Source organism: Schistocerca americana, chromosome 4 (genome assembly GCF_021461395.2).
Source record: "Schistocerca americana isolate TAMUIC-IGC-003095 chromosome 4, iqSchAmer2.1, whole genome shotgun sequence".
Classification (NCBI taxonomy): domain Eukaryota; kingdom Metazoa; phylum Arthropoda; class Insecta; order Orthoptera; family Acrididae; genus Schistocerca; species Schistocerca americana.
Genome location: NC_060122.1, coordinates 337,984,643 through 338,009,613, shown reverse-complemented (window position 1 = coordinate 338,009,613; position 24,971 = coordinate 337,984,643). Strand labels below are relative to the sequence as shown.

The 24,971-nt window shown below is 42.5% G+C and overlaps 1 protein-coding gene across 1 annotated transcript in view; it reads left to right on the top strand.

Moving 5' to 3' along the window:
- LOC124613455 (juvenile hormone acid O-methyltransferase-like) overlaps nucleotides 1–24,971 on the top strand; it is a 95,141-nt gene that overhangs the window by 44,877 nt on the left and 25,293 nt on the right. The window contains exons 2-3 of the mRNA XM_047142159.1: nucleotides 11,067–11,445; nucleotides 18,668–18,800. Of these exons, the coding sequence (XP_046998115.1) occupies nucleotides 11,067–11,445; nucleotides 18,668–18,800 (512 nt within the window). The remainder of the gene's footprint in view (nucleotides 1–11,066; nucleotides 11,446–18,667; nucleotides 18,801–24,971) is intronic.

Here is a 24,971-nt window from a genome sequence, read left to right as displayed (position 1 = left end):
ACCTGAAGTGCGGCTTCAGCCGAACAAAACTTTATGAGTTTTTCTACGTATCTGTAGTGTGTCGTGACCATATGTCAATGAATGGAGCTACAGTGAATTTATGAAATCGCTTCAATCATTTGTAATAGCCCTGTAATACTGCAATTCACTGCTATTGTTCTAGATTTCTGACCGATTTCAACTTAATTTTCTTGATAAGCGATGCTTCAGAGAGCTAGTACACATACTACTCGCACCAGTCGCTTGTAATGCACTCGACCAGTCATGAATTTAATTTTTTTTCCTTTGACTATTCTACTTAATGGCGTACATATATAATGCACCACACTTTAACGAAATATCTACACATCGTAAACAATCATCATTAGACATTTGACATTTACTGTTGGATAAGGGGTTCCTCTAAAATTTTCCGAGCATTACAAGCAGTAACTTTCCACATTCTCGTTGTTCATGCATATTTTGTAATGTCACCTATCTGTCAGTTATCAGGCTATCGTCTTCGTTTTATTTCTTCAGTTCTAGGAAAGTGCTATTTTAGTTCACCCACCATCTACTACCCTAACAACAAGCTGAGCCCGCTTCCAACTCATTTTCATTACAGCAATAGTTAGGTCTTGGATGATTTATTCAAGAAAAAGAGCTCCACAAGTTGAGCAATACAATAACGAGTTGATCCACCTCTGGCCCTTACATAAGCAGTTATTCGCCTTGTCATTGACTGTTAGCGTTGTTGGGTGTCCTCCTGAGGAATGTGGTGCCAAATTTTGTCCAATTGGCGAGTTAGATCGTCAGTACCCCGAGCTACTTTGAGGATCCGGCGATCTTGATGGCCAATGCAGGGTTTGATGAGCACGAGGACAAGCAGTAGAAATTCTCGTCGTGGGATTGCTTAAATGTAAGGCCTGGACGACTTGCCATAAAGGACAACAGAACGGGACGTAGGATACCGTGACGTACCGCTGTGCTGTAAGGGTGCCACAGATGACAAACAAAGGGCTCCTGCTATGGAATGAACTGGCATCCTAGACCAACACTCGTGGCTGTTGGACTGTTTGGAAGACGACAGTCAGGGTTGTATTGCTCTATTTGCAAGTGGAACAGCAAAGATAAATGACAAGTTGTGGTGCTGGGTACCGTCCGCCACGCACTGCACTGTGGCCTCTGGAGTATCTGTGTAGAGGTAGATGTAGAACTTCTTTTACCCAAGTGCTGCAGTTACTACTGGAAGTCAGGAATACAAGTCCAACACACAACTCCCAAATAAACGCGAGGCTTCTCATTAACAGCGTCTCGTATATTGTGCTCTTATTAAAATAAATGCGCGCTACTAAGCTGTTGCCTTATGCAGATCCTCACAAAAACATGGATGTGGACAAAGTCCAAAACTCTTCAGTCTTTTCAACAGACGTCAACTGAATGTATCTATATAACAAGTTGTGTCTTGTTCCCGTGACGTAATAGGCACTGTCACGGCTGTTCTTCCTCTTTGGAGCGCACCATATCTCCAAGACAGGAATCGACGGCACGGAATAAACCGCCCGACCAGCAGCTACCGCGAACGTGGTACGATGTTTATTGCCGTCCCAGCTTGCGAACACGCTCGTCCCCCCATTTCATGATATGCGTGCATAAGTAAAACATACACCCAAACAGCAGAATTATTTTGCAGTAGTACACTGCTAATCTGAGAGTAGGGAAGGAAGCGACAGTTTGTGAAAGACTAATCCCAGTGCCAGTTTGACGTTTCACTCATGTTGCCTTCACGGTGTAATATATTTTAATGGACAGTATTGCAAATTGCTTGTGTCTTGTTGTAACTAAACTGAAGACCTCCTGTCGAACTTGCTCTATTAAGCTCTTCCATTAGTTATTAAGGCCGCGGCCTTGCCGCAGTGGATACACCGGTTCCCGTCAGATCACCGAAGTTAAGCGCTGTCTGGCGTGGCCTGCACTTGGGTGGGTGACCATCCGGGCCGCCATGCGTTGTTGCCATTTTTCGGGGTGCACTCAGCCTCGTGATGCCAACTAAGGAGCTACTCGACCGAAAAGTAGCGGCTCCGGTCAAAGAAAACCATCATAACGACCGGGAGAGAGGTGTGCTGACCACACGCCCCTCCTATCCGCATCCTCATCTGAGGATGACACGGCGGTCGGATGGTCCCGATGGGTCATTCGTGGCCTGAAGACGGAGTGCTGAGTGCTATTAGTTATTGAAGTTTATGTGTCCTATTTGAATTTCTGTGTTACGAGTAAAATGTAAATGGTCCATGTTTGTGGCACTGGCACAAATCTCTTGTTTATAATAGTTTACGAGTCTGAAACTACCTCTAGAGCTTCTGAGTATAGTTTTGTTTCTATGAATCTTCTTGTTCTTTCAATTCTGAGCTTTCTATCATTCTGGTGAAGTCGAAAGTAAGCTGTAGTATTGATACACACTGAAGACCCAAAGAAACTGGTACACCCGCCTGGTATCGTGTAGGGCCCCCTCGAGTACAAGAAGTGCCGCAGCACGACGTGGCATGGACTCGACAAGTGTCTGAAGTAGTGCTGAAGGGAATTGACACGATGAATCCTCCAGGGTTGTCCATAAATCCGTAAGAGTACAACTGGGTGGAGATCTCTTCTCAACAGCACGTTGCAAGTCATCCCACACTTGCTCAATAATTTTGATGTATAGGGAGTTTGGTGGACAGCGGAAGTGTTTAAGCTCAGAAGAGTGTTGCTGGAGCCAAGCTGCAGCAATTTTGGACGTGTGGGATGTCGCTTTGTCCTGCTGGAACTGCCCAAGCCCTACGGAATCCACAATGGACATTAATGGATGTAGGTTATCAGACAGAACGCTAACGTACGTGGCACCTGTCGGAGTCGTATATAGACGTGTGAGCAGTCCCATATCATTCCAACTGCGTACGTCCCACACCATTACAGAGCCTCTACCAGCTTGAACAGTCCCCTTCTGATATGCAGAGTCAATGGATTCATGAGGTTGTCTCCATACGCATGCACGCCCATCCGCTCGATATCACTTGAAACGAGATTCATCCGCCCAGCAACATGTTTCCAGTCATCAACAGTCCAATGTCGGTTTTGACGGGCCCAGGCGAGGCGGAAAGCTTTGTGCCGTCAGTCATCGAAATTATACGAGTAGGCTTTCTGCTCCGAAGCCCACATCGATGATGTTTCGTTGAATGGATCGCAAGCTGACACTTGTTGATGGCCCAGCACTGAAATCTGCAGCAATTTGCGAGAGGGTTGCACTTCTGTCTCGTTGAACGATTCTCTTCAGTCGTCGTTGGTCCCGTTCTTATAGGACCTTTTACCGGCAGCAGCAATGTCGGAGATTTGATGTTTTACCGGATTCCTGATATTCACGGTACACTCGTGAAATGGTCGTACGGGAAAATCCCCACTTCATCGCTACCTCGGAGATGCTGTGTCCCATCGCTCGTGCGCCAACTGTAACACCACGTCCAAACTCACTTAAATCTTGATAACCTGCCATTGTAGCAGCAGTAACTGATCTAACAACTGCGCCAGACACTTACCGACCGCAACGACGTATTCTGCCTGTTTACATATCTCTGTATTTGAATACACATGCCTATACGAGTTTCCTTGGCGCATCAGTGTATCAACTCATCTGCGTAGTAACATAGGGAGACTCAATCTATTGTTATAGAACTGCTGTTAGAACAGCAGTTTTTAAAATTTAGTCTGAAGTTTTCTCAAAGTCAATTAACCCCAGGCATAAGTACAGGTAGTAATTGCGATTCCTCTGTTTCTTGATTTCCTGCAGAAAATTGTAGATGCTCAACTATCAAAGGCTCCATTAAAATATGGTGTTTATCTACACTGTTGACGATGATTTTAGTGAGTGCCTTACACATTATTGAGAGTATACTAACAGCTGTATAGGTTTGTTTGACTACAGAGGCTGCAAGATGGTCTTCATCCTTCCTTGCGAAGCAGAAAAATTAGTCTACAGTTCCACTTTTTGGACTTTGTCTGTCGTTGCAGACATTTTGCACATAATATTTCATTAGCTAACATTCATTTTAAACCAGTTCTATTAAAATACATTCGAGGTACGAAGAAAAGGAAGGCGTCTGAAGGCAATGGTATCACAGTAGAGAACGGCACATAATAAATCTGTGCATTAGGTGACTCGAGGAGCGATTTGCAGGTTCTTGTGCTCCACTGACAAACGTATCTTACTACAAGTCTTGATTCGTGACATTTGACTCAGTCGTTTACAGACTAGCGTTCCTTATCTCAAAATGATACGTTCACCCTTCCCCATCATCCCTCAAAGTTTTCATTATCTAATTACATAGAGTGAGTTTCTAAATCTCCACTTTCTTCTTATTTTCTCCAGCGTTTGTCCAGTCTGGGACCTGTTGGGTTCCCCTTTTCTAGGATTTGAAAAAAAATTGTTTTTGTTGTTTACCTTTGTAAGCTGGTGAACTTCCTGCCGTCATAGTCGTCAAGATAACCTGAAGGACGTGAGTGGTGTGCGTCATCGGTAGGTGAATCGTATAAACTTTGTTCTGTGTGTTATTGCATTTTAACTGTTTGTGTATCGTATTCTCTGAGACGAAATTTGTGGACAAGCCCAGGATCTGCCTAAACGAGCAATGGGAAACCACCTAAACACTACACTCATACTGGCCAGGCCATGATCATTAACCCGCTGCCTGGGTCCGACGCGGTTGTGGCTCAATTCCCTAGCTAGCTCACTGCACATTACGGTATACGAGCAGGTGAGTGAGATTCTGAATGATAACCGAAAGATGGGAGTTGGGCAAGATGCATAAAAGTTGGGATTCTGGCCGTACTCTTCACCAGCCGGCGCTACAGAGGGTCGAAAATTCAGATAGAAATACAAATGGTATGTTACAAAAAAATAAATAAAAGTAAAAAAAGCTTCCAGAGATACTCTACTGACAGGACGAGGTTTGAAGTAAATAAGTAGTATCGTTCCGTTTGTACGAATTTTTGAAAATATGAAGTTCTTTTGTTTTCACCCCTATATTTCAGTATTCACAGCGAAACAAGTCTACAGTTTTTCTTCGCGACAACACAAGTTTGCAAAATTCGACAAATTTCCTTCATGTGTAAATAAAAAAAACTATTTGAAATTTTCTGATTTGATCCATTATAAATGGTTTTTGAAAGCCTGTGACTGTAGATACAATAGGTTTGTTTATAAATAAATAAATCTTCTCCTACCAGTCACGTTTTTTCTTTATTTTACTATTCGCACGACGCGTTTCGAGAAATAATTCCGATTTTCAAGTGCGTTTTTTTGGTGTGTATTAAGCCATTTCTTTTGATGTTGTCAGTGTGTGTGAGTCTGCTTCATTTTGTTGACTTTTAAGTTTTCTAATGGTCCATTTGTGTAGTCTCACACACACACACTATATATAAGATATATAAGATATTTCCGATGTGTAAAGTGTACAACAAGTTTTGTGCGATGTTAAGTGTGTGTGAGACTCTACACAAATGGACCATTAGAAAACATAAAAGTCAACAAAATGAAGAAGACTCACACACACTGACAACATCAAAAGAAATGGCTTAATACACACCAAAAAAACGCACTTGAAAATGGGAACTATTTCTCGAAACGCGTCGTGCGAATAGTAAAATAAAGAAAAATCGTGACTGGTAGCAGAAGATTTATTTATTTATAAACAAACCCATTATATTTGAAATTTTACCTACTGTGCCTTTTAAGTTAAACAGAGCATATTCGTAGACGTAAACGACCTCATGCTCACTATTGCTAGAATGATTAAATAAAACTACGTGAAACTTTCGAAGAGATGGCATCTCAGCACGCCTAACACGTGCATACAGTAATTTTTACACTCAACCGAAAATGCTTATCGCATTGCGAACACTCATTCACGCTGCAAGTGTCCTACTAAATAGTCTTCAGATACTGCTGGGATTTCGTCAACTACACAAAAGAACTTAGCACTTTCAAAAATTCACTCAAACAAAACGGTACAAGTTATTCGCTTCAAACTGTAACCTGTTAATGGAGCGTCGCTGGAAGTTTTTTTCTTTTTTACTTATCGACGCAAACAGTTCTTTCATTGCAACCTGCCGCCATCGGAAAGTGTAACAGTAGAAAGTGACAACTACACAGCACCAGAAGAGTTGGAGTGTCCTTCATTCAGTAAAATTGGAGTCGATAAAACTGTCCAACCAGCATTTCCCACATAGTTTCACCAAGGGGATTCTTCATGTATGCCTGATACAAACAGCTGAAAGTAACATGCTGCAACTAGGAAGGTGTGGGTGACAAAACCTCTACATAAGAATGTTTCTTAATACCATTACTGTCAACGTTGAACACTTTAGCAGTAGTATGAACTTCATAGTAATATTTCCATAAGAATACAGCGTCTCAGTGAATTAGGATCTACCAGCAATGTGAAAGCAAGTGCTCTAAATTCCGATTACAGTGTCGCCCACATATTCTTATCTAGAATAACACTTGCTCCCCTGCTAAGGAACATGAAATTAACTATAATATGTAAATTACTTTCAATGCAACTGGCGCCTGTTACTGTAGACCGAATCTGACTGTCTACAAATGAAACAGAATACAAAGAATAGCTATCAGCAATAAACAAACGGCTTCTTTATTTAATCGTAGCACACTGGGTAACTGTCACGTATTGAAAACTGTGCCCTGCTAGAAAACACATCTACTGCATTATATGAACATTTTACAAATGAATACACTTTCCCAATTCCAAGTCACAAAGTTAATTTAGACCCCATAATTTGTTTCTCACCTGCAAGGATAGCTCAGCTTTGCTCTGTCTTGTTCAGTTCTAAGAATATGAAGTGCTGTACTGCATAATCCCGAAATAAATCACTGACTGGCTAATTTCCTTATCATTTATCGTTCAGCTGTTCTTCCAAATGAGAATTATGCTATCCTTCCAAAAATGTAGTTAACTGTCCACGCAATTGTGCTAGGCATACAGTGTAGAAATATTACAATTAGAATTCTAAGTGTGAGGACAAACTTAGTGAAATGTTGGCAAATGAGTTGATAGGTTGTCTTAAATTGAAATGAGATTAAGATCCTTTTAATGACATAGAAATGAATCATACTCAATGGAACGAAGACCTTCCTTTGCATTATCGTAAACAATGAATAATGAAGACTGGTTCAGACAGACAGTACTTAAGTTACAAAATTTATTCTAAAACTACTCTTTGCTTTTCTTATAATAATTAAGATAATTCGCCTTAGATATCAAAATGTAGATATCTCTATGCAAAAGGGCATCTTTACACTACAATAATTATTTGAGTAGCTGGTGCACCAAAATAAATGCTCTGTTTATGTTACCTTTTTCCAAAAGTGCCTTCTCTCTATGAAATCATCTCAAAATCACCTTCTATCCCTAGTCACGCCACAGAGCATCTCCAATAAAATTCATTTTCTATTCGGCTCAAGCACCATCAAAACTCCTTACTCACCGACTACACAACACTCTGTCTGCAGCGGACTCACTCTCTCTGTCGTCTATTACAACCTCTGTTAGCCAGAGAGGAGCGTCTCATTCATGTGTTCAGGCTAAGCAGTTTGGGATAAGGGGATATGCTCTTACGCCACAAAAGTGAAGCCGCTGACGCCATATTAGTGTCTCCATAACATTTGGTGTCAAGTGAGTATTCATACTGCTTTGCAGTGATACTTTATACTGTATCAAAATAGACACTCAGATATGGCTGTCCATTACACGTATGAAAGCTAAGAGGGCGAGAGTCACACAGTATTTAACCGAGAAACCCATTTCCTAGGCTCAGTAAGATGGTGCCTCTGGCTACAATAGATGGCTGTACTTGCTGTAGGTAGTGCCATCTGCCCTCATTCTAACCTCCTTGGTTCAGGTATCCACAGAGTAGACATGCCTTTGGAGCGAGCATTCGGATGCGCAGAGCGGATTTTGTGTTGTCTGTATACACCGCCAGACCGGTCATGTGATCTCGGGACGCCGTAGGTTTATCCGCAGGGTGTCTTGCACATTTAGAATGTCATTACACCGCTGGTACAGATATATTCTCTTCATAGGTGCTTTGCATTTTGTGCAGACATTTCGGAAACATCATAACAATTTGTATTTGATATCTGGAATAAACCGGAGTCATAGGTTTGAAGAACTTCTTTCTGACAAAATCTGTCAGGAAGTTTCTTTCTGGCCAGTTTCACAGCTCAGATATGCCCACTTGTTGGTATCTGTGAAGGCCACCGCTAATTTTCACTATTATACGGCACTTAATAGTATTGCCTTGTCTGTCGTGGTAAATTTTTGTTGCATTAGCTTTACAAAACGATGTGATAGCATGCCAGTGCGTTTGAAACTATTATAGCGCTTGATTCTTAGTAATTTTTTCTTTAGATTTTAAGTATTTCTCTTTCTCTTTACTGCAGGCTACTGCACAGTTGTGCTTACTGGTAACACTTTGACGTTTTTATTTACTGCATTTTATGGACAAGTTCACACTACTTTAGAAAGTAGAAAGTGAAAAAATCCGATCACTAGACATGAAGCAGTCTTATGGGACCTTATGTACTAATATCTAATGCTTGTTAATGAAATAGTACATACAATAAACGGAAAGTAAAATTCAACAAAGTAACTGACTTTGTACTTTGATTACAGTGTGTTTGTGTGTTTTTGTCCACTTTTGTTTCCCATTATTATGATTCACATTCAGTCCCTTGATTTCTTATTGACATACTTGCAAAGCCGAATACGCAACCTAGGTGTGATGGTGCGAGTGTTGTGACAAAAATAAACAAACTAAGTGTTCTGTACTAGACATGAGTAGAAAATTTATTTGAAATAAATGTCGAAATTTCACTCTGTGCAACATATCATATTTTTCTAGCTTTCATGCACGTTGAAGATTTTCATTTCACAATGCTGTGATTCCTACTTATTATCAGTTGTCTCTGCTCTAAAAAGTTGTTGCTCTCTCTCTCTCTCTCTCTCTCTCTCTCTCTCTCTCTCTCTCTCTCTCTCTCTCTCACACACACACACACACACACACACACACACACACACACACACACACACGCACACACATTCACATTCAGGTTTTCTTCTCTGTTCTGCAAAACATGCCATCTGAACAAATGCGAAACAGTTCAATAACATTATGCTGTTGAATGACTGTTTTTTTTGTTTCATAGTATCATATGGGAAGTACAGCCCTACTTCAGCTTAAAACAAACAAACTGACCATAAATTATGCATGTGTGAGTTACACATGAATAAAGAGGAAAAGCTCAACTTGTGCGGGTGTGTTTTGAAGTTCATCATAATTAAAAGAAATAGTCATTTTTCGAACTGTGGATATCTGTTGCCTTTTACGTGTATAAATACCAAGATGCCCAAACACTTTGCTCAACAATCCTACACATTTCGCATACATTATTATAGATTTAAGACATGTATTCAAAACGCAACAAAAACTCCAAAGTATGATCAAGTATTCATACAATACCCAACACAGACTTTTTATCCTTGCGAGTATTTCTCTCTTTGCACCTGTCCGCAACAACAGTAATTCACCATTGCCGAATAAACAGAAGGTTAAAACGCAACAAATATGTATAATATTATAAGTTTCGAACTCGCCGGAAAACATAAACAAACGGTAGTGTCCCGAGATCAGTTGACGATCCCAGTTTAATGTTGACAACATGCGCAGAAAGGAATTCTCACTCCAGAGATATGTCTACCCTATGGAGGCATCAAAAGACACTCAAAATGACAAGGATTTCAAACAAAGGACGGACAATGGCAACGGCACGTCAAAGGGGTTAAAAAAATGGGTCAAATTGCTCTGAGCACTATGGGACTTAACTTCTGAGGTCATCAGTCCCCTAGAACTTAGAACTACTTAAACCTAACTAACCTAGGGACATCACAAACATCCATGCCTGAGGCAGGATTCGAACCTGCGACGGTAGCGGTATCGCGGTTCCAGACTGTAGCGCCTAGAACCGCTCGGCCACCCCGGCCGGCAAAGGGGTTAACCTTATCACTTTAGGACATGGTGTAAAAAAGATCTGAGGATGGTCATTACGGACTGAAACCGGTCATCGTCTAAAGAATTCATATTGTGATCAAAGACTGAAATAAAAAACATTTGACAGTATTGGATCACTGTTTGTACACTCGATCATGTTGCAATTGGGGGTTAACCTTCAGTGACATAGCAACGGTCACATTAATGGCGAAGGCAAGCGGCACAATGATCGTTTTGAGGGAACAGGAAACCACCATTTCTCGGCCAAAAACGAACGATATTCGTCAAGGTTTATGGACCGCACTTTTCCACGGAGAAAATGACATGCTTTCTTTTTGGGTTCTGCCTCAATTGCAAGAGGACTGCAAAAACTTCGTCTTGCAACAAGATGGTACACCTCCTCTCATCCATTTGGCTGTGGGGAAATGTCTAAATACACAGCTGCCTGTACGATGACTCGGCCGTGCAACTGCTGAAAATGACGTGTGATGCAAATAGCTACCACAATCACCAGACTTGTCTCCTTGCGATTTTTTTTTTATGGAGCTATGTCAAACGCGAGGTGTTTGCCCCGTCTCTGCCACAATCTTTGCCACCGTTACGGCAGTGAGTCTCAGCTGTGGTAGAGTCTGTCACCATTGATATATTGCATATGGTTTGAGATGAGTATGAATATAGTCTCGACGTTTCTCATGTGGCTGGAGGAGAAGTACCGTTTTGTTCGTATGAATTTTTGAAAATATGGAGTTTTTTATGTTCTCCCTAAATTTAAATTTCTTCAGAGAAAGAAGTCCAGTAGTTGTTCTATGTCAAAAGACACACCTTCTTACGTTCGGTGTTCTGCGCATTGTTGGTCGCCATTCACGAACATTATTTCCCAACATAAAACTATTCCTCTAATCTCATTCTGCGCTATCTCACTGTGTTTTGGTGTCACTGTGATACGTTGTCATACGATCAATCCGCCCATTGTACCAAATCAAATTCCACAGGTAATGAAATGGAGGACGCGGAGCTGTACGCCACATCCAGCAGCCTGCAGCAGGAGTTCGTGTCTCAGGTGCTGGATGAGCTATGGCCGTCCCTCAGCTGGCTGTCTGAGGAGGGCACCGTGCTGGACGTGGGCTGCGGTCCTGGTGACGTCACATTTCACGAGCTGCTGTCGCGCCTGCCACCAGATTTCACCGTCGTAGCTGCAGACATTTCTGCCAACATGCTCGCCAAGGCTTCCTCCAGGTTCTCAGGACCCCGCGTGCGCTTCTGTCAGCTGGACATTGGCACAGCCAACATAGAGGACACGCGCGTTTGGCAGCAAGGACCATTCTCAAAGGTTTTCTCCTTTTTCTGTCTGAACTGGGTGCAGGATCAAAGGTAAGCAACAATGCCTTCCAGTACCGACATATATTGCCGGAAAAAATGCAACACCCTCAGGGACTGTGTTCAGTGGCACCTAGATAGAGTACGTGCATACTGAAAGGATGTAGTGTTATTTATTCTTTTGTCCTGGCCATCGGCGATCAGGAGACCTGTCTGTGCACCCTCTGTTTTGAATCTGCAGTCAAAAAAGTGCTGAGTTTGCAACATTCATCCTATGGTACAACCATGATCCACAGACGAATACATACCACTCTCGAATTGCTTCAGCCACTTGAATGGGTGTACATTGTGGGCCTGCAGGAAGCTGGATGGACCCTATCGATGGATTCCTGCACATGTTGGGGTGAGTCTATCAGTGGCACGCTGTTGCTTTCAGCATGGTCCATGGAGCATTCGAACACCCGTAGACCAGATTACGCACGTCCCTGCAGAATGGACGCACTTCAAAGCTGACGCATTTAAGCGACGAGCAATGACCGATCGAACGTCATCTAGGGACGAAATGTGTGTGCACATTGCACCTGCTCTGTCACCAGGGTTCACTGGGAATCGTATGGTTGCAGCGGGTCTAAGATATCGTGTGCCTCTGTCCAGACTCCCACCAACAACACCAAGCATGGCTACTCTGGTGTCGTGAAGTGTCGACTGGACAGTGGAATGGCGTTCTCTTGTCGTCAGTGGTGAGAGCAGATTTCGTCTGTATGTGAGTAAAGATGTATAGGTTTATGGTGCGGACCTGGCGAGCAGCCTGTTCTAGGGTGCAATCCTCCACAGCAAAGTTCCCATCCCAGGCTTCATGGTATGGTGGACGATGAGTTAAAATTCGTGCCCACGTTGAAGTAACCAGTGCCCACTACATTACACAGGCTATTACCCTGAACTACTGCCATTTATTCGACAGGATGGTGGTGTACTTTTTCAGCAAGACAATGCACATCCACATACGACTGTTGCGATGCGACACGCTCTTTTTGGTGTAAAACAGCTGCCCTGATCAGCAACAACACCAGATCTCTAGTCAATTGAACACTTATGGGAATTGATGAAATCGGAATTTAATCGTTCTACAGGGCCTGCAAGAACCACTGCTGAACTGAAAAAAAAGGCACAAGATGCTTGGTAAAAACTATCGCAGGATTCCATTCGGCACCTGCATTGCCGCCAGGAGAGGAGGGTTACACTGTGTACTGATGCGACTGTTTGGACACGCTTTTTCTGTGACACGTGTGTTTCATGTCATGTGAATTTTTTGTCATTTACCGCTGCAATGGTGGTCTACCTGTCACCTCACTTGTCAATAAACTTACCTTAGTCCGTGAGGGTATTGCTTCTTCCCAGCAGTGTTTTCGGAAAGAAGACAGATATTTTGTTGAAAGCATCGATAAAGTGCATCAAAGGTACTGTACTGTGGCTGTACCATACCAGTAAAGTGATCCTCGTAGATACGAGGCATATGTCTTCCACAGCACTAATCGCACAGTAAACATGACCTTGAGAGTGAGTTCAGTGTTAGTTCATGCTATTTATTCAGAACCTGGCATGTAAACATCTGGTTTGACACAATGAAATCATGAGAGAACTACAGTTAACTACAAGCAGGCTACATAGTGTTAGTTCCATGCACAGTGACATCACTGTTTAGCATAACTGATGAACAACATTTTAAAAAGCATGTTTTTCCGAATAAACAGTTATCCTCTGTCTCCGACCTGTCACTGTTCAAAGTTTGTCAGTGATGCTCTCATATGCCCTTTATATTCGTAATACCCTCCACCTGTTGTAATAGGCACGAAGTGCGCTTTGAAACATTTCATCCATGGTACTAAGAAATAATAATGGTGCTTACTACGGAACTGCCAAGAGCATTGGCAAACAAAATAAAATCTTAATAAAGTAAATAAGTAATTCAAATACACAGCAAGTCACGTGCTCATGCGATAGATGCAGATGGAAAGCTTAATGTTTTGGTTGGGAGGAGAGCCAACACCGTGATACTAGAGGAGGCCGAAAGGCACGCGTTTTAGCTCACGCAGGCTGGCGTGAGGTCTGGAACAGGACAAGGAAATTAGAATTTAGAAAAACGGACGTAGCTGGTGGAATACTTAGCTTTAATCCGTTAATGGTGAACGTCGGTCTTGACGGTACATGAATCACTATCAATAGTAACTGATAATGGCGCCTTGCTAGGTCGTAGCAAATGACGTAGCTAAAGGCTATGCTAAACTATCGTCTCGGCAAATGAGAGCGTAATTTGTTAGTGAACCACCGCTACCAAAGTCGGTTGTACAACTGGGGCGAGTGCTAGGAAGTCTCTCCAGACCTGCCGTGTGGCGGCGCTCGGTCTGCAATCACTGATAGTGGCGACACGCGGGTCCGACATATACTAACGGACCGCGGCCGATTTAAAGGCTACAACCTAGCAAGTGTGGTGTCTGGCGGTGACACCACACTTAAACTAATGATCTTAACGAAGTAGCCAACTAATCTACTGGTACTTTGAACATAGCTGCGCTACAGCAATGGTTCCACGTAAATCAGACTAAGAACAGCCGACCAGTTGCAAAGGATAAAGCAATCTTTACCTAGGTTTCAATAGATATAAATCTATCTTCTTCAGAAGATGCCTGGGGACAATGAACATCGTAATATATATTAAGGTATGAAACATGAGTCAAGAATAAAGTTTAACATATATTAGGAAAATATTGTATTACAAGATGTGAGAAAGATTCTTGGTACTTACAGTATTATAACAACATGAAGTGATATGTCCTTATCGTTTAGGCAAACATCTGCATAGTTACATTAATCATATAAAATATAGCCCTGACAACAGGGTTTGTCAAACAAATAAAATAGGTACATAGAAGTTGCAGAGCGCCTAAGCGACTGAGTAAAATCGGCCAGCGTAGTAGCACAGCGGCCAGGGCAGGTGGCGCTCATGTCGCGAACTATGTGCCGATAGGCGTACTGAAGTAACATTTGAAACACCAATTTTAAATGCGTTCTTAAATAGAGTGATAATAAATAAATTGGCAAGCATTTGACACTCCCGTTATGACATTGTGGGAGGTATAGGAACAATAACGTAGATACATACATCAAAAAGACAGGTGGCGCTTCCGCCGTGAGTTACATGCAGTGGTCTATATAGCCAAAATATAAAGTTATATTACCATATTAGTGAAGCCCATAGAACGTATATGAGTCAAACCATCAAGAACAATCAGTAATGGCTTTTAAGAAAATTACGAGACCTGGTCTACAATCCAGTTACTACGTAATATAGAATAAGAGAAAATTACATGGGGGCCGCTGTAGTGGCAGCCATATATCGTGAAAAGAACACATTATATAAACGATAGTAAACTGGAGGATTTGAAAGTGCATTATAGCTTCCTGAGGAAATAGACTACTGAGGTTACTAACATTAATGTTATACATTACACAGTACGGGTTTAAAGCCTTCAAAAAATTGTTTACAAGCAAGGTTCAACTGATCATTCAGAATATTGCCGTCTTTGAGCTCTAGATGTTTAAAAATAAATAGCTCTTCCCACAGATCTAGTCTCCGTCCTTTGACCTGTCTATGTAGGATAACCGTGTCTTCTAACTGTTTAGGCGTATGGCCGGTTATCAAGAGGTGTTCAGCAAAGGTAGAGTTGCGAATATTCGTTCCTTTTTTACCTAACAGATGTTCTTTATATCGTGTTTTCACAGCTCTGCCGGTTTGACCAATATAATAAGAGGGGCAGTTATTACAGGTTAGCTTGTAAATACCTGAATTAGAAAACCAATCGCTGGCAATCTCTACTGACTGTACAAGATTTCTTTTTAAACTGTTATCTGTAGAAAAGGAGACGTTACAGTTATATTTTTTATTCAGAAGACGTTTAATCCTATACGATAAGTTACCCAGGAAAGGGATGGAAATAAATTTTTTAGTTTCTGTGGTATCCGTGGGGAGAATATTTCTCAAAGTCGAACATTTTTGGGAGATTTTCTTATTGAGCAGGTAATCAATAATATTCTGGTTATACCCATTATTAACCGCAATCGCTTTGATGACATTCAATTCCTTTTTTTGATCCGCAGGTGATAAAGGAGTGGTTACCATTCGGTGAATGGCGGAATGAAAAAATGCCAATTTATGAGCTTTTGGATGGGTTGAGTCAGCAGGAATGACATTATCAGAATATGTTTCCTTGCGGAAGATATTAAAATGGAAGGAATTATCTTCTATAGAAATTGTTAAATCGAGAAAATTAAGTTCACGTTTATCATTTTGAAGTTCTTTTGTGAAGGAAATTTTTTCATGTAAACCGTTGAAAGTGTTAAAGAGATGCTCTAACTCATGATCAGTGCCATCAAAAGCAATGAAAATGTCATCAACATACCGTGCATAATAGCGGATTTTGTGGCGTAATTCTGAACTTGAATTGAAGAACGTTGTTTCTAGGGCGTTAATGAAAACCTCTGCTAGAATACCGGCGAGGGGGCTACCCATTGCTAGACCATCTGGTTGTACATACATTTTCCCGTTAAATGTGAAGTAATTGTATTTTAAAATGACCTTGAGCAAACCAATGAGTTCGGCAATCTGAGTTTCACTTAATTTTTTGTGTTTAAGAAGATTCTCTTTTACAAGGTCTATGGTTTCATCAACCGGAACATTTGTGTAAAGGCTGACGATGTCAAACACTTTCAACGGTTTACATGAAAAAATTTCCTTCACAAAAGAGCTTCAAAATGATAAACGTGAACTTAATTTTCTCGATTTAACAATTTCTATAGAAGATAATTCCTTCCATTTTAATATCTTCCGCAAGGAAACATATTCTGATAATGTCATTCCTGCTGACTCAACCCATCCAAAAGCTCATAAATTGGCATTTTTTCATTCCGCCATTCACCGAATGGTAACCACTCCTTTATCACCTGCGGATCAAAAAAAGGAATTGAATGTCATCAAAGCGATTGCGGTTAATAATGGGTATAACCAGAATATTATTGATTACCTGCTCAATAAGAAAATCTCCCAAAAATGTTCGACTTTGAGAAATATTCTCCCCACGGATACCACAGAAACTAAAAAATTTATTTCCATCCCTTTCCTGGGTAACTTATCGTATAGGATTAAACGTCTTCTGAATAAAAAATATAACTGTAACGTCTCCTTTTCTACAGATAACAGTTTAAAAAGAAATCTTGTACAGTCAGTAGAGATTGCCAGCGATTGGTTTTCTAATTCAGGTATTTACAAGCTAACCTGTAATAACTGCCCCTCTTATTATATTGGTCAAACCGGCAGAGCTGTGAAAACACGATATAAAGAACATCTGTTAGGTAAAAAAGGAACGAATATTCGCAACTCTACCTTTGCTGAACACCTCTTGATAACCGGCCATACGCCTAAACAGTTAGAAGACACGGTTATCCTACATAGACAGGTCAAAGGACGGAGACTAGATCTGTGGGAAGAGCTATTTATTTTTAAACATCTAGAGCTCAAAGACGGCAATATTCTGAATGATCAGTTGAACCTTGCTTGTAAACAATTTTTTGAAGGCTTTAAACCCGTACTGTGTAATGTATAACATTAATGTTAGTAACCTCAGTAGTCTATTTCCTCAGGAAGCTATAATGCACTTTCAAATCCTCCAGTTTACTATCGTTTATATAATGTGTTCTTTTCACGATATATGGCTGCCACTACAGCGGCCCCCATGTAATTTTCTCTTATTCTATATTACGTAGTAACTGGATTGTAGACCAGGTCTCGTAATTTTCTTAAAAGCCATTACTGATTGTTCTTGATGGTTTGACTCATATACGTTCTATGGGCTTCACTAATATGGTAATATAACTTTATATTTTGGCTATATAGACCACTGCATGTAACTCACGGCGGAAGCGCCACCTGTCTTTTTGATGTATGTATCTACGTTATTGTTCCTATACCTCCCACAATGTCATAACGGGAGTGTCAAATGCTTGCCAATTTATTTATTATCACTCTATTTAAGAACGCATTTAAAATTGGTGTTTCAAATGTTACTTCAGTACGCCTATCGGCACATAGTTCGCGACATGAGCGCCACCTGCCCTGGCCGCTGTGCTACTACGCTGGCCGATTTTACTCAGTCGCTTAGGCGCTCTGCAACTTCTATGTACCTATTTTATTTGTTTGACAAACCCTGTTGTCAGGGCTATATTTTATATGATTAATGTAACTATGCAGATGTTTGCCTAAACGATAAGGACATATCACTTCATGTTGTTATAATACTGTAAGTACCAAGAATCTTTCTCACATCTTGTAATACAATATTTTCCTAATATATGTTAAACTTTATTCTTGACTCATGTTCCATACCTTAATATATATTACGATGTTCATTGTCCCCAGGCATCTTCTGAAGAAGATAGATTTATATCTATTGAAACCTAGGTAAAGATTGCTTTATCCTTTGCAACTGGTCGGCTATTCTTAGTCTGATAATCTACTGGTATCAGAGAGAGGATGTTGAAACTCTCGCGCGATGTGCATGCGCTGTAGATTAGGTGGTTTTCGTATGCCAATTCGAGGTTATTTCCCGGCTTGATAGGTCTAAGGTGTCCTGTATTAAATTATTCTTGTCGACTTCACCTGTACCACTGTGGTACGTTGCAAAATGTTATCGTTTAAACCCCGTGTATTGTGTGATATCTAAAGCATTATGTCAAATGGATAAGAATAATGAGTGCAGTAGTCTTTAGGTATACTCACTTTTTAGTAGGTCTGTGTGTGTTATGTTGTATTAGACATCGACATAAATTTCACAGAAGCTTTGTAGGTTTCGCCCAGCACATCTTTATGATTTTGCAAGTCTTTTCGTTACAGGGTTGCCTCCATTGTGGAAGATTCCATGTGTTAGAGGCCCTTTATACCTACATGGAAGCAGATGCATGTATCTGCATCTTTCCAAATACGTCTAGGGTCTGAATCCATGTCGCATACGCCTAGCTAATCGCTGATCATTTCGAATTTCTATTCTCAATTTGTACTGTGTCTTGTGTCAGTCACGTCTTCTGTCTGCATTGCTCTATTTCTAATTACAACTACCTTATCTTTGTAGTACTCAGTGACATTTCTTTCCCGTTTTGTGGTTTCTTTAATTACTACTCTGTTATTAGGCGAATATGTGTCACTTACTCTTGAAATTCTACCCTACAGCCAGGCTCTACGAAACATCAGGAAACTCCTCAGTCCTGGTGGTGAAACAGTTTTGGTCATCGTGAGCTACAGTCCTATTTTTGCAGTGTTTGAGGCACTCGCGAAGACCTCTCGTTGGAGTGCATATATGGTGGTAAGTTACAAGCCAAATGTTTCAAAGAGATCGGGAATTGATTAATCGTGACAAAAGAGAATGAACTGCATTATGTTGAACTTGGTTAATTCTGTTTGTTAAACACCTCATTGACTGAATGGCCTATGTTCCACAAAACATCATACACTACTGGCCATTAAAATTGCTACACCAAGAAGAAATGCAGATGGTAAACGGGTATTCACTGGACAAATCTATTACACTAGAACTGACATCTGATTACATTTTAACGCAATTTGGGTGCATAGATTCTGAGAAATCAGTACCCAGAACAACCACCTCTGGCCGTAATAACGGCCTTGATATGCCTGGGCATTGAGTCAAACAGAGCTTGGATGGCTTGTGCAGGTACAGCTGCCCACGCAGCTTCAACACCATACCACAGTTCATCAAGAGTAGTGATTGGGGTATTGTGACGAGCCAGTTGCTCGGCCACCATTGACCAGACGTCTTCACTTGGTGAGAGATCTGGAGAATGTGCTGGCCAGGGCAGCATTCGAACATTTTCTGTATCCAGAAAGGCCCGTACAGGACCTGCAACATGGGGTCGTGCATTATCCTACTGAAATGTAGGGTTTCGCAGGGATCGAATGAAGGGTAGACCCATGGGTCATAACACATCTGAAATTTAACGTTCACTGTTCAAGGTGTCGTCAATGCGAACAATAGGTGACAGAAACTCGTATCCAATGGCACCCCATACCATCATACCGGGTGATACGCCACTATGGCGATGACGAATACACGCTTCCAATGTGCGATCACCGCGATGTCGCCAAACACGGATGCGACCATCATGATGTTGTAAAGAGAACCTGGATTCATCCGAAAAAATGACGTATTGCCATTCGTGCGCCCAGGTTCGTCGTTGAGAACACCATCACAGGCGCTCCTGTCTGTGATGCAGCGTCAAGGGTAACCGCAACCATGGTCTCCGAGCTGATAGTCCATGCAGCTGTAAACGTCGTCAAACTATTCGTGCAGATGATTGTTGTCTTGCAAACGTCCCCATCTGTTGACTCAGGGATCGAGACGTGGCTGCACGATCCGTTACAGCCATGTAGTTAAGATACCTGTCATCTAAACTGCTAGTGATACGAGGCCGTTGGGATCCAGCACGGCGTTCCGTATTACCCTCCTGAACCCACCGATTCCATATTCTGCTAACAGTCATTGGATCTCGGCCAATGCGAGCAGCAACGTCGCGATACCACAAACCGCAATCGCGATAGGCTAGAATCCGACCTTTATCGAAGTCGGAAACGTGATGGTACGCATTTCTCCTCCTTACACGAGGTATCACAACAACGTTTCACCAGGCAACGCCGGTCAACTGCTGTTTGTGTATGAGAAATCGTTTGGAAACTTTCCTCATGTCAGCACGTTGTAGATGTCGCCACCGGCGCCAAGCTTGTGCGAATGTTCTGAAAAGCTAATCATTTGCATATCACAGCATCTTCCTCCTGTCGGTTAAATTTCGCGTTTGTAGCACGTCATCTTGGTGGAGTAGCAATTTTAATGGCCAGTAGTGAGAGTCCTCAGAAAATGTAGTCCATCAACAAAGGATGAGGCTTATAAAACACTTGTTCGACCTATACTTGAGTATTGCTCATCAGTGTGGGTTCCGTACCAGATCGGGTTGACTGAGGAGATAGAGAAGATCCCAAGAAGAGCGGCGCGTTTCGTCACAGCGTTATTTGGTAAGCGTGATAGCGTTACGGTGGTGTTTAGCAAACTCAAGTGGCAGACTCTGCAAGAGAGGCGCTCTGCATCGCGTTGTAGCTAGCTGTCGAGGTTTCGAGAGGGTGTGCTCTGGATGAGGTTTCGAATATATTGCTTCCCCCTACTTATACATCCCGAAGAGATCACGAATGTAAAATTAGAGAGATTCGAGCGTGCACGGAGGCTTTCCGGCAGTCGTTCTTCACGCGAGCCATAAGCGACTGGAAGAGGGAAGGTAGGTAATGACAGTGGCACGTAATGTGCCCTCTGCCACACACCGTTGGGTGGCTTGCGCAGTATAAATGTAGATGTAGATGTAGTGTAACAAAACCCCAGTGGTGGTTGTATTCCCAATCTCTCAAAACTAATTGTGAGCAGCCCTCTTGTTTAAGATGTACTTTACAAAGATTCCATTGGGGATAAAGTGAAGTGATAATGCGAAATTACAGACCTCGGCGTAGACCTTACAGTTAGGAATTTGCATAAATCGAAATGTGATTGATACTTTCTGGATAATATTTATTTGCATATGGTTTACTGTGTTGAAAGTATATCCCGATTACTGGCTGACTATATCTAAGTTAATGCACTCAGGGGACAAAAGTCATGGTTGTATTCCCAATCTCTCAAAACTAATTGTGAGCAGCCCTCTTGTTTAAGATGTACTTTACAAAGATTCCATTGGGGATAAAGTGAAGTGATAATGCGAAATTACAGACCTCGGCGTAGACCTTACAGTTAGGAATTTGCATAAATCGAAATGTGATTGATACTTTCTGGATAATATTTATTTGCATATGGTTTACTGTGTTGAAAGTATATCCCGATTACTGGCTGACTATATCTAAGTTAATGCACTCAGGGGACAAAAGTCATGGGACACCTCCTTACATCGTGTCGACCTCCCGCTACCCGACGCAGTTAGTTGGGTTGGGTTGTTTGGGGGAAGAGAACAAACAGCGAGGTCATCAGTCTCATCGGATTAGGGAAGGATGGGGAAGGAAGTCGGCCATGCCCTTTCAAAGAAACCATCCTAGCATCTGCCTGGAGCCCCGACGCAGTGCAGCAGCTCGACCTGGCATGGACTCAACAAGTCGCTGGAAGTCCCCTGCACAAATACTGACCCATGCTGCCTCTATAGCTGACCATAACTGCGAAAGTGTTGCCGGCGCAGGATTTTGTGCGCGTATTGGCTTCTAGATTATGTCCCATAAAGGTTCGATGAGACTCTTGCCAGCCTATCTGGGTGACCAAACTATTCGCTCAAATTGCGCAGAATGTTCTTCAAACCAGTCATGAACAATTGTGGCCTGGTTGTCATGACTCATTGTCATCCATAAAAATGAACTCCATGAATGGCTGCAAATGTCTCCCACTAGCCGAACAGAAACATTTCCAGTCAATGGTCAGTTCAGCTGGACCGGAGGACTCAGTCCATTCCATGTAAACACAGCCCACCCCATTATGGAGCCACCACCAGTTTGCACAGAGCCTCGTTGAGAAGTTGGGTCCAAGGCTTCGTGGGGTCTGTACCACATCTGAAACCTACCTCAGCCTTTACCAAGGTTTTCCAGTCGTCTAATGGCCAAACTATACGGTCGCCAACCCAGGAGAGGTTTTGCAGGCGAAGTCGAGCCCTTAGCAAAGGCACTCACGTAGGTCATCTGCTGCGATAATCCATTAACGCCAAATTTCGCCGCACTATCGTAACGGATACGTTCTTCGTTCGTTTCACACTGGTTTGCGCCGTTATTTCACGCAGTTTTGCTTGTCTGTTATCACTGACAACTCTACGTAAACGCCCGAATTCTCGCTCGCCAAGTGAGGGCCGTCGGGCACTGCGTTGCCCGTGGTGAGAGGTAATGCCTGAAATTTGGTACTCTCGGCACAGTCTTGACAGTACCGACCTTCGAATATTGAATTCCCTAACGATTTCCGATTTGGAATGTCCAAAGCGTCTATCTCCAGCTATCAGTCTGCGTTCAAAATCTGTTAGTTCCTGTGGTGCAGCCATAATCACGTCGGAAACCTTTTCATATGAAACAACTAGGTACATATGATAGCTCCGCCAATGCACTGCCCTTTCATACCTTGTATAGGTGATACTACCGCCACCTGTATGTGTGCATATCGGTGTCTAGTGAGTTTTGTCACCTCAGTGTATAGTGAAGACGCTAAACAGGAACACTGATTAGTTAAATACTCAGTTTTATGCGCAGATACATCAATTAAATAATATCTAAATTTTACTGTGAAAACCATGACCATTCAGTTTCGAAACTCAAGTGCAAGTTCAGGTGGACAGCAGTATAATGATTTTACTACTTGCTCATTTGAGAAGTTTCACACTTTAATAAAGTACAGCGATGATTGCAATCTATATATCCCGCAGATATTGAGTGAAACAGTGAGTGGCAGTTGGTGACTATCCCCAGATATTCAGTACGACTGCGACGAACTTGAGACAGGTGAACGTCATGGACTCCACGAGTCTGAAGTCGAAGTGAACTCCTCTGCCGGTACTGCGAATTAAGCTGTACGCTATAGAAACGCTGACCCCTTCTTGATGACGGTGTCATCAGCGCTCTGTCGCACTAGTATCCTACGGGCTCAAACGCATTGCAACGCCAAGTCAGTCCTTCCTCTATTGCTACCATCCCCTGATTCGATATGGACATTTCCACAACCAAATCTGAAATGCCCCTCTTATGGATTCACTTACGCCCTCGTGTTTGCTTCCCGCCAAACAGAGCTATATGCCAGTTTCAAAACTAAGAAGCCCTGCCTCACCGCCCCCACCCCCACAGCCTTACCCTATCGTGAGGATTCCTCCAACTAGAGAATACAGCCACAATAGCACGTCTTCTTCAGAGGCCAATCACAACATTAACACCTCCTCTGCAACCAAACAATACTGAATTCAGCGCTGCGCTCTTGACATCACACACGATTACGCCAATCGCTCACTCTCTCGCCTACGCCGTTAGCTTTGTAACTGAGGGCTTGAGAAATAAAGAAACAGCTGCTACGACGCTAGACGTCGTGTTGTGTGGCCCACGATTTCTATAAGCGCTAGAGGGCTATCTTCAATGGGGGCCCGCAAAACACGGAAAGTAGCCCACGCCTCCTGCGCTTAGTGCCGCCGTACTCTCCAGCTAGGTATTTGGCTGTGCGACAACTTGCCGCACCACGGGACGGCAGCTCCGGCCTCCGTTCTAAAATTCACCACCTGAGTGGCCGGTCCTTTCTCCCAGCCGGTCCCGTTCGGCCGTAGCGTTCTCTACTCACCGTCTCAAGTACAACGCGCTCATTAATTCGTATGCCCAAAACATTTACAAATCAGTGTGCCCGTCACTGTGTTAACATAGGCAAGAAATAAAAATTACAAACAGCACCCTATTGCCAGTACAACACTAGGCTAACAATATGCCCGTCCATATCCACATCCAGTGACGCATATGGCCTGAGGATGACGCGACGATCGGTCGGTACCGTTGGGCATTCCGAGGCATATTTGGATGGAATGAGATAGAGAGAGAGAGGGGGGGGGGGAAGACAGACAGACATACAGACAGTCTCTGAACTACAAAATAACATTCTAATTTTGTTTGAATCTTATCTCTGCCATCTGACTATGCAAAGCTCTTTATTTCGTATTACTGTGAAGATCTCGGCCTTAATAATTACCAATTGCAACAAAGTTTGGTATGATTAGACTTTTCCAAGTGAAGTTATGGGGAGCAGGGTTCATAATGAGATTGAGTTATATTTTGTTCGCCGTCTTCTACGAGAGCCTATAAACTGTTTTTCCGCTCATCCAGAAAGCGATGGAGAATTTGCAGCCTGCAAGTCCACATTCTTCATGTACTCATTGAAATAAATGTTTCTACTCTCTATTTACTCAACGGGATCAGGAACTCTAATTACAAATGAAAGTTTTGAGTTCTGACATTCATATACTTGATAAAATTTCACATGCGCAGCATAGTAACATTCCTGCTAATAATAATAACAACATCTCTACCATAAACAGCACTACAAGCAGTTCAGAGGCGACCTCTATGATAAATTCCCACTAAGTGATCTTTCGCGCTGACTTCTGAAACTAAAAACTAAGCTCCGTCCGAACAGGCCAGTGAGGCCCAACGGCAACGTCTGACCGCCGTGTCATCGTCAGCCCACAGGCGTCACTGGATGCGGATATGGAGGGGCACGTGGGCTGCGCACCGCTCTCCCGGCCGTATGTCAGTCTACGAGACCAGAGAAGCTACTTCTCAATCAAGCAGCTCCTCAGTTTGCCTCACAAGGGCTGAGTGCACCCCGCTTGCCAACAATTTGGCAGAGCGGATGGTCATACATCCAAGTGCTAGCCCAGTCCGACTGCGCTTAACTCCGGTGATCTGACGAGAACCGGTGTTACCACTGCGG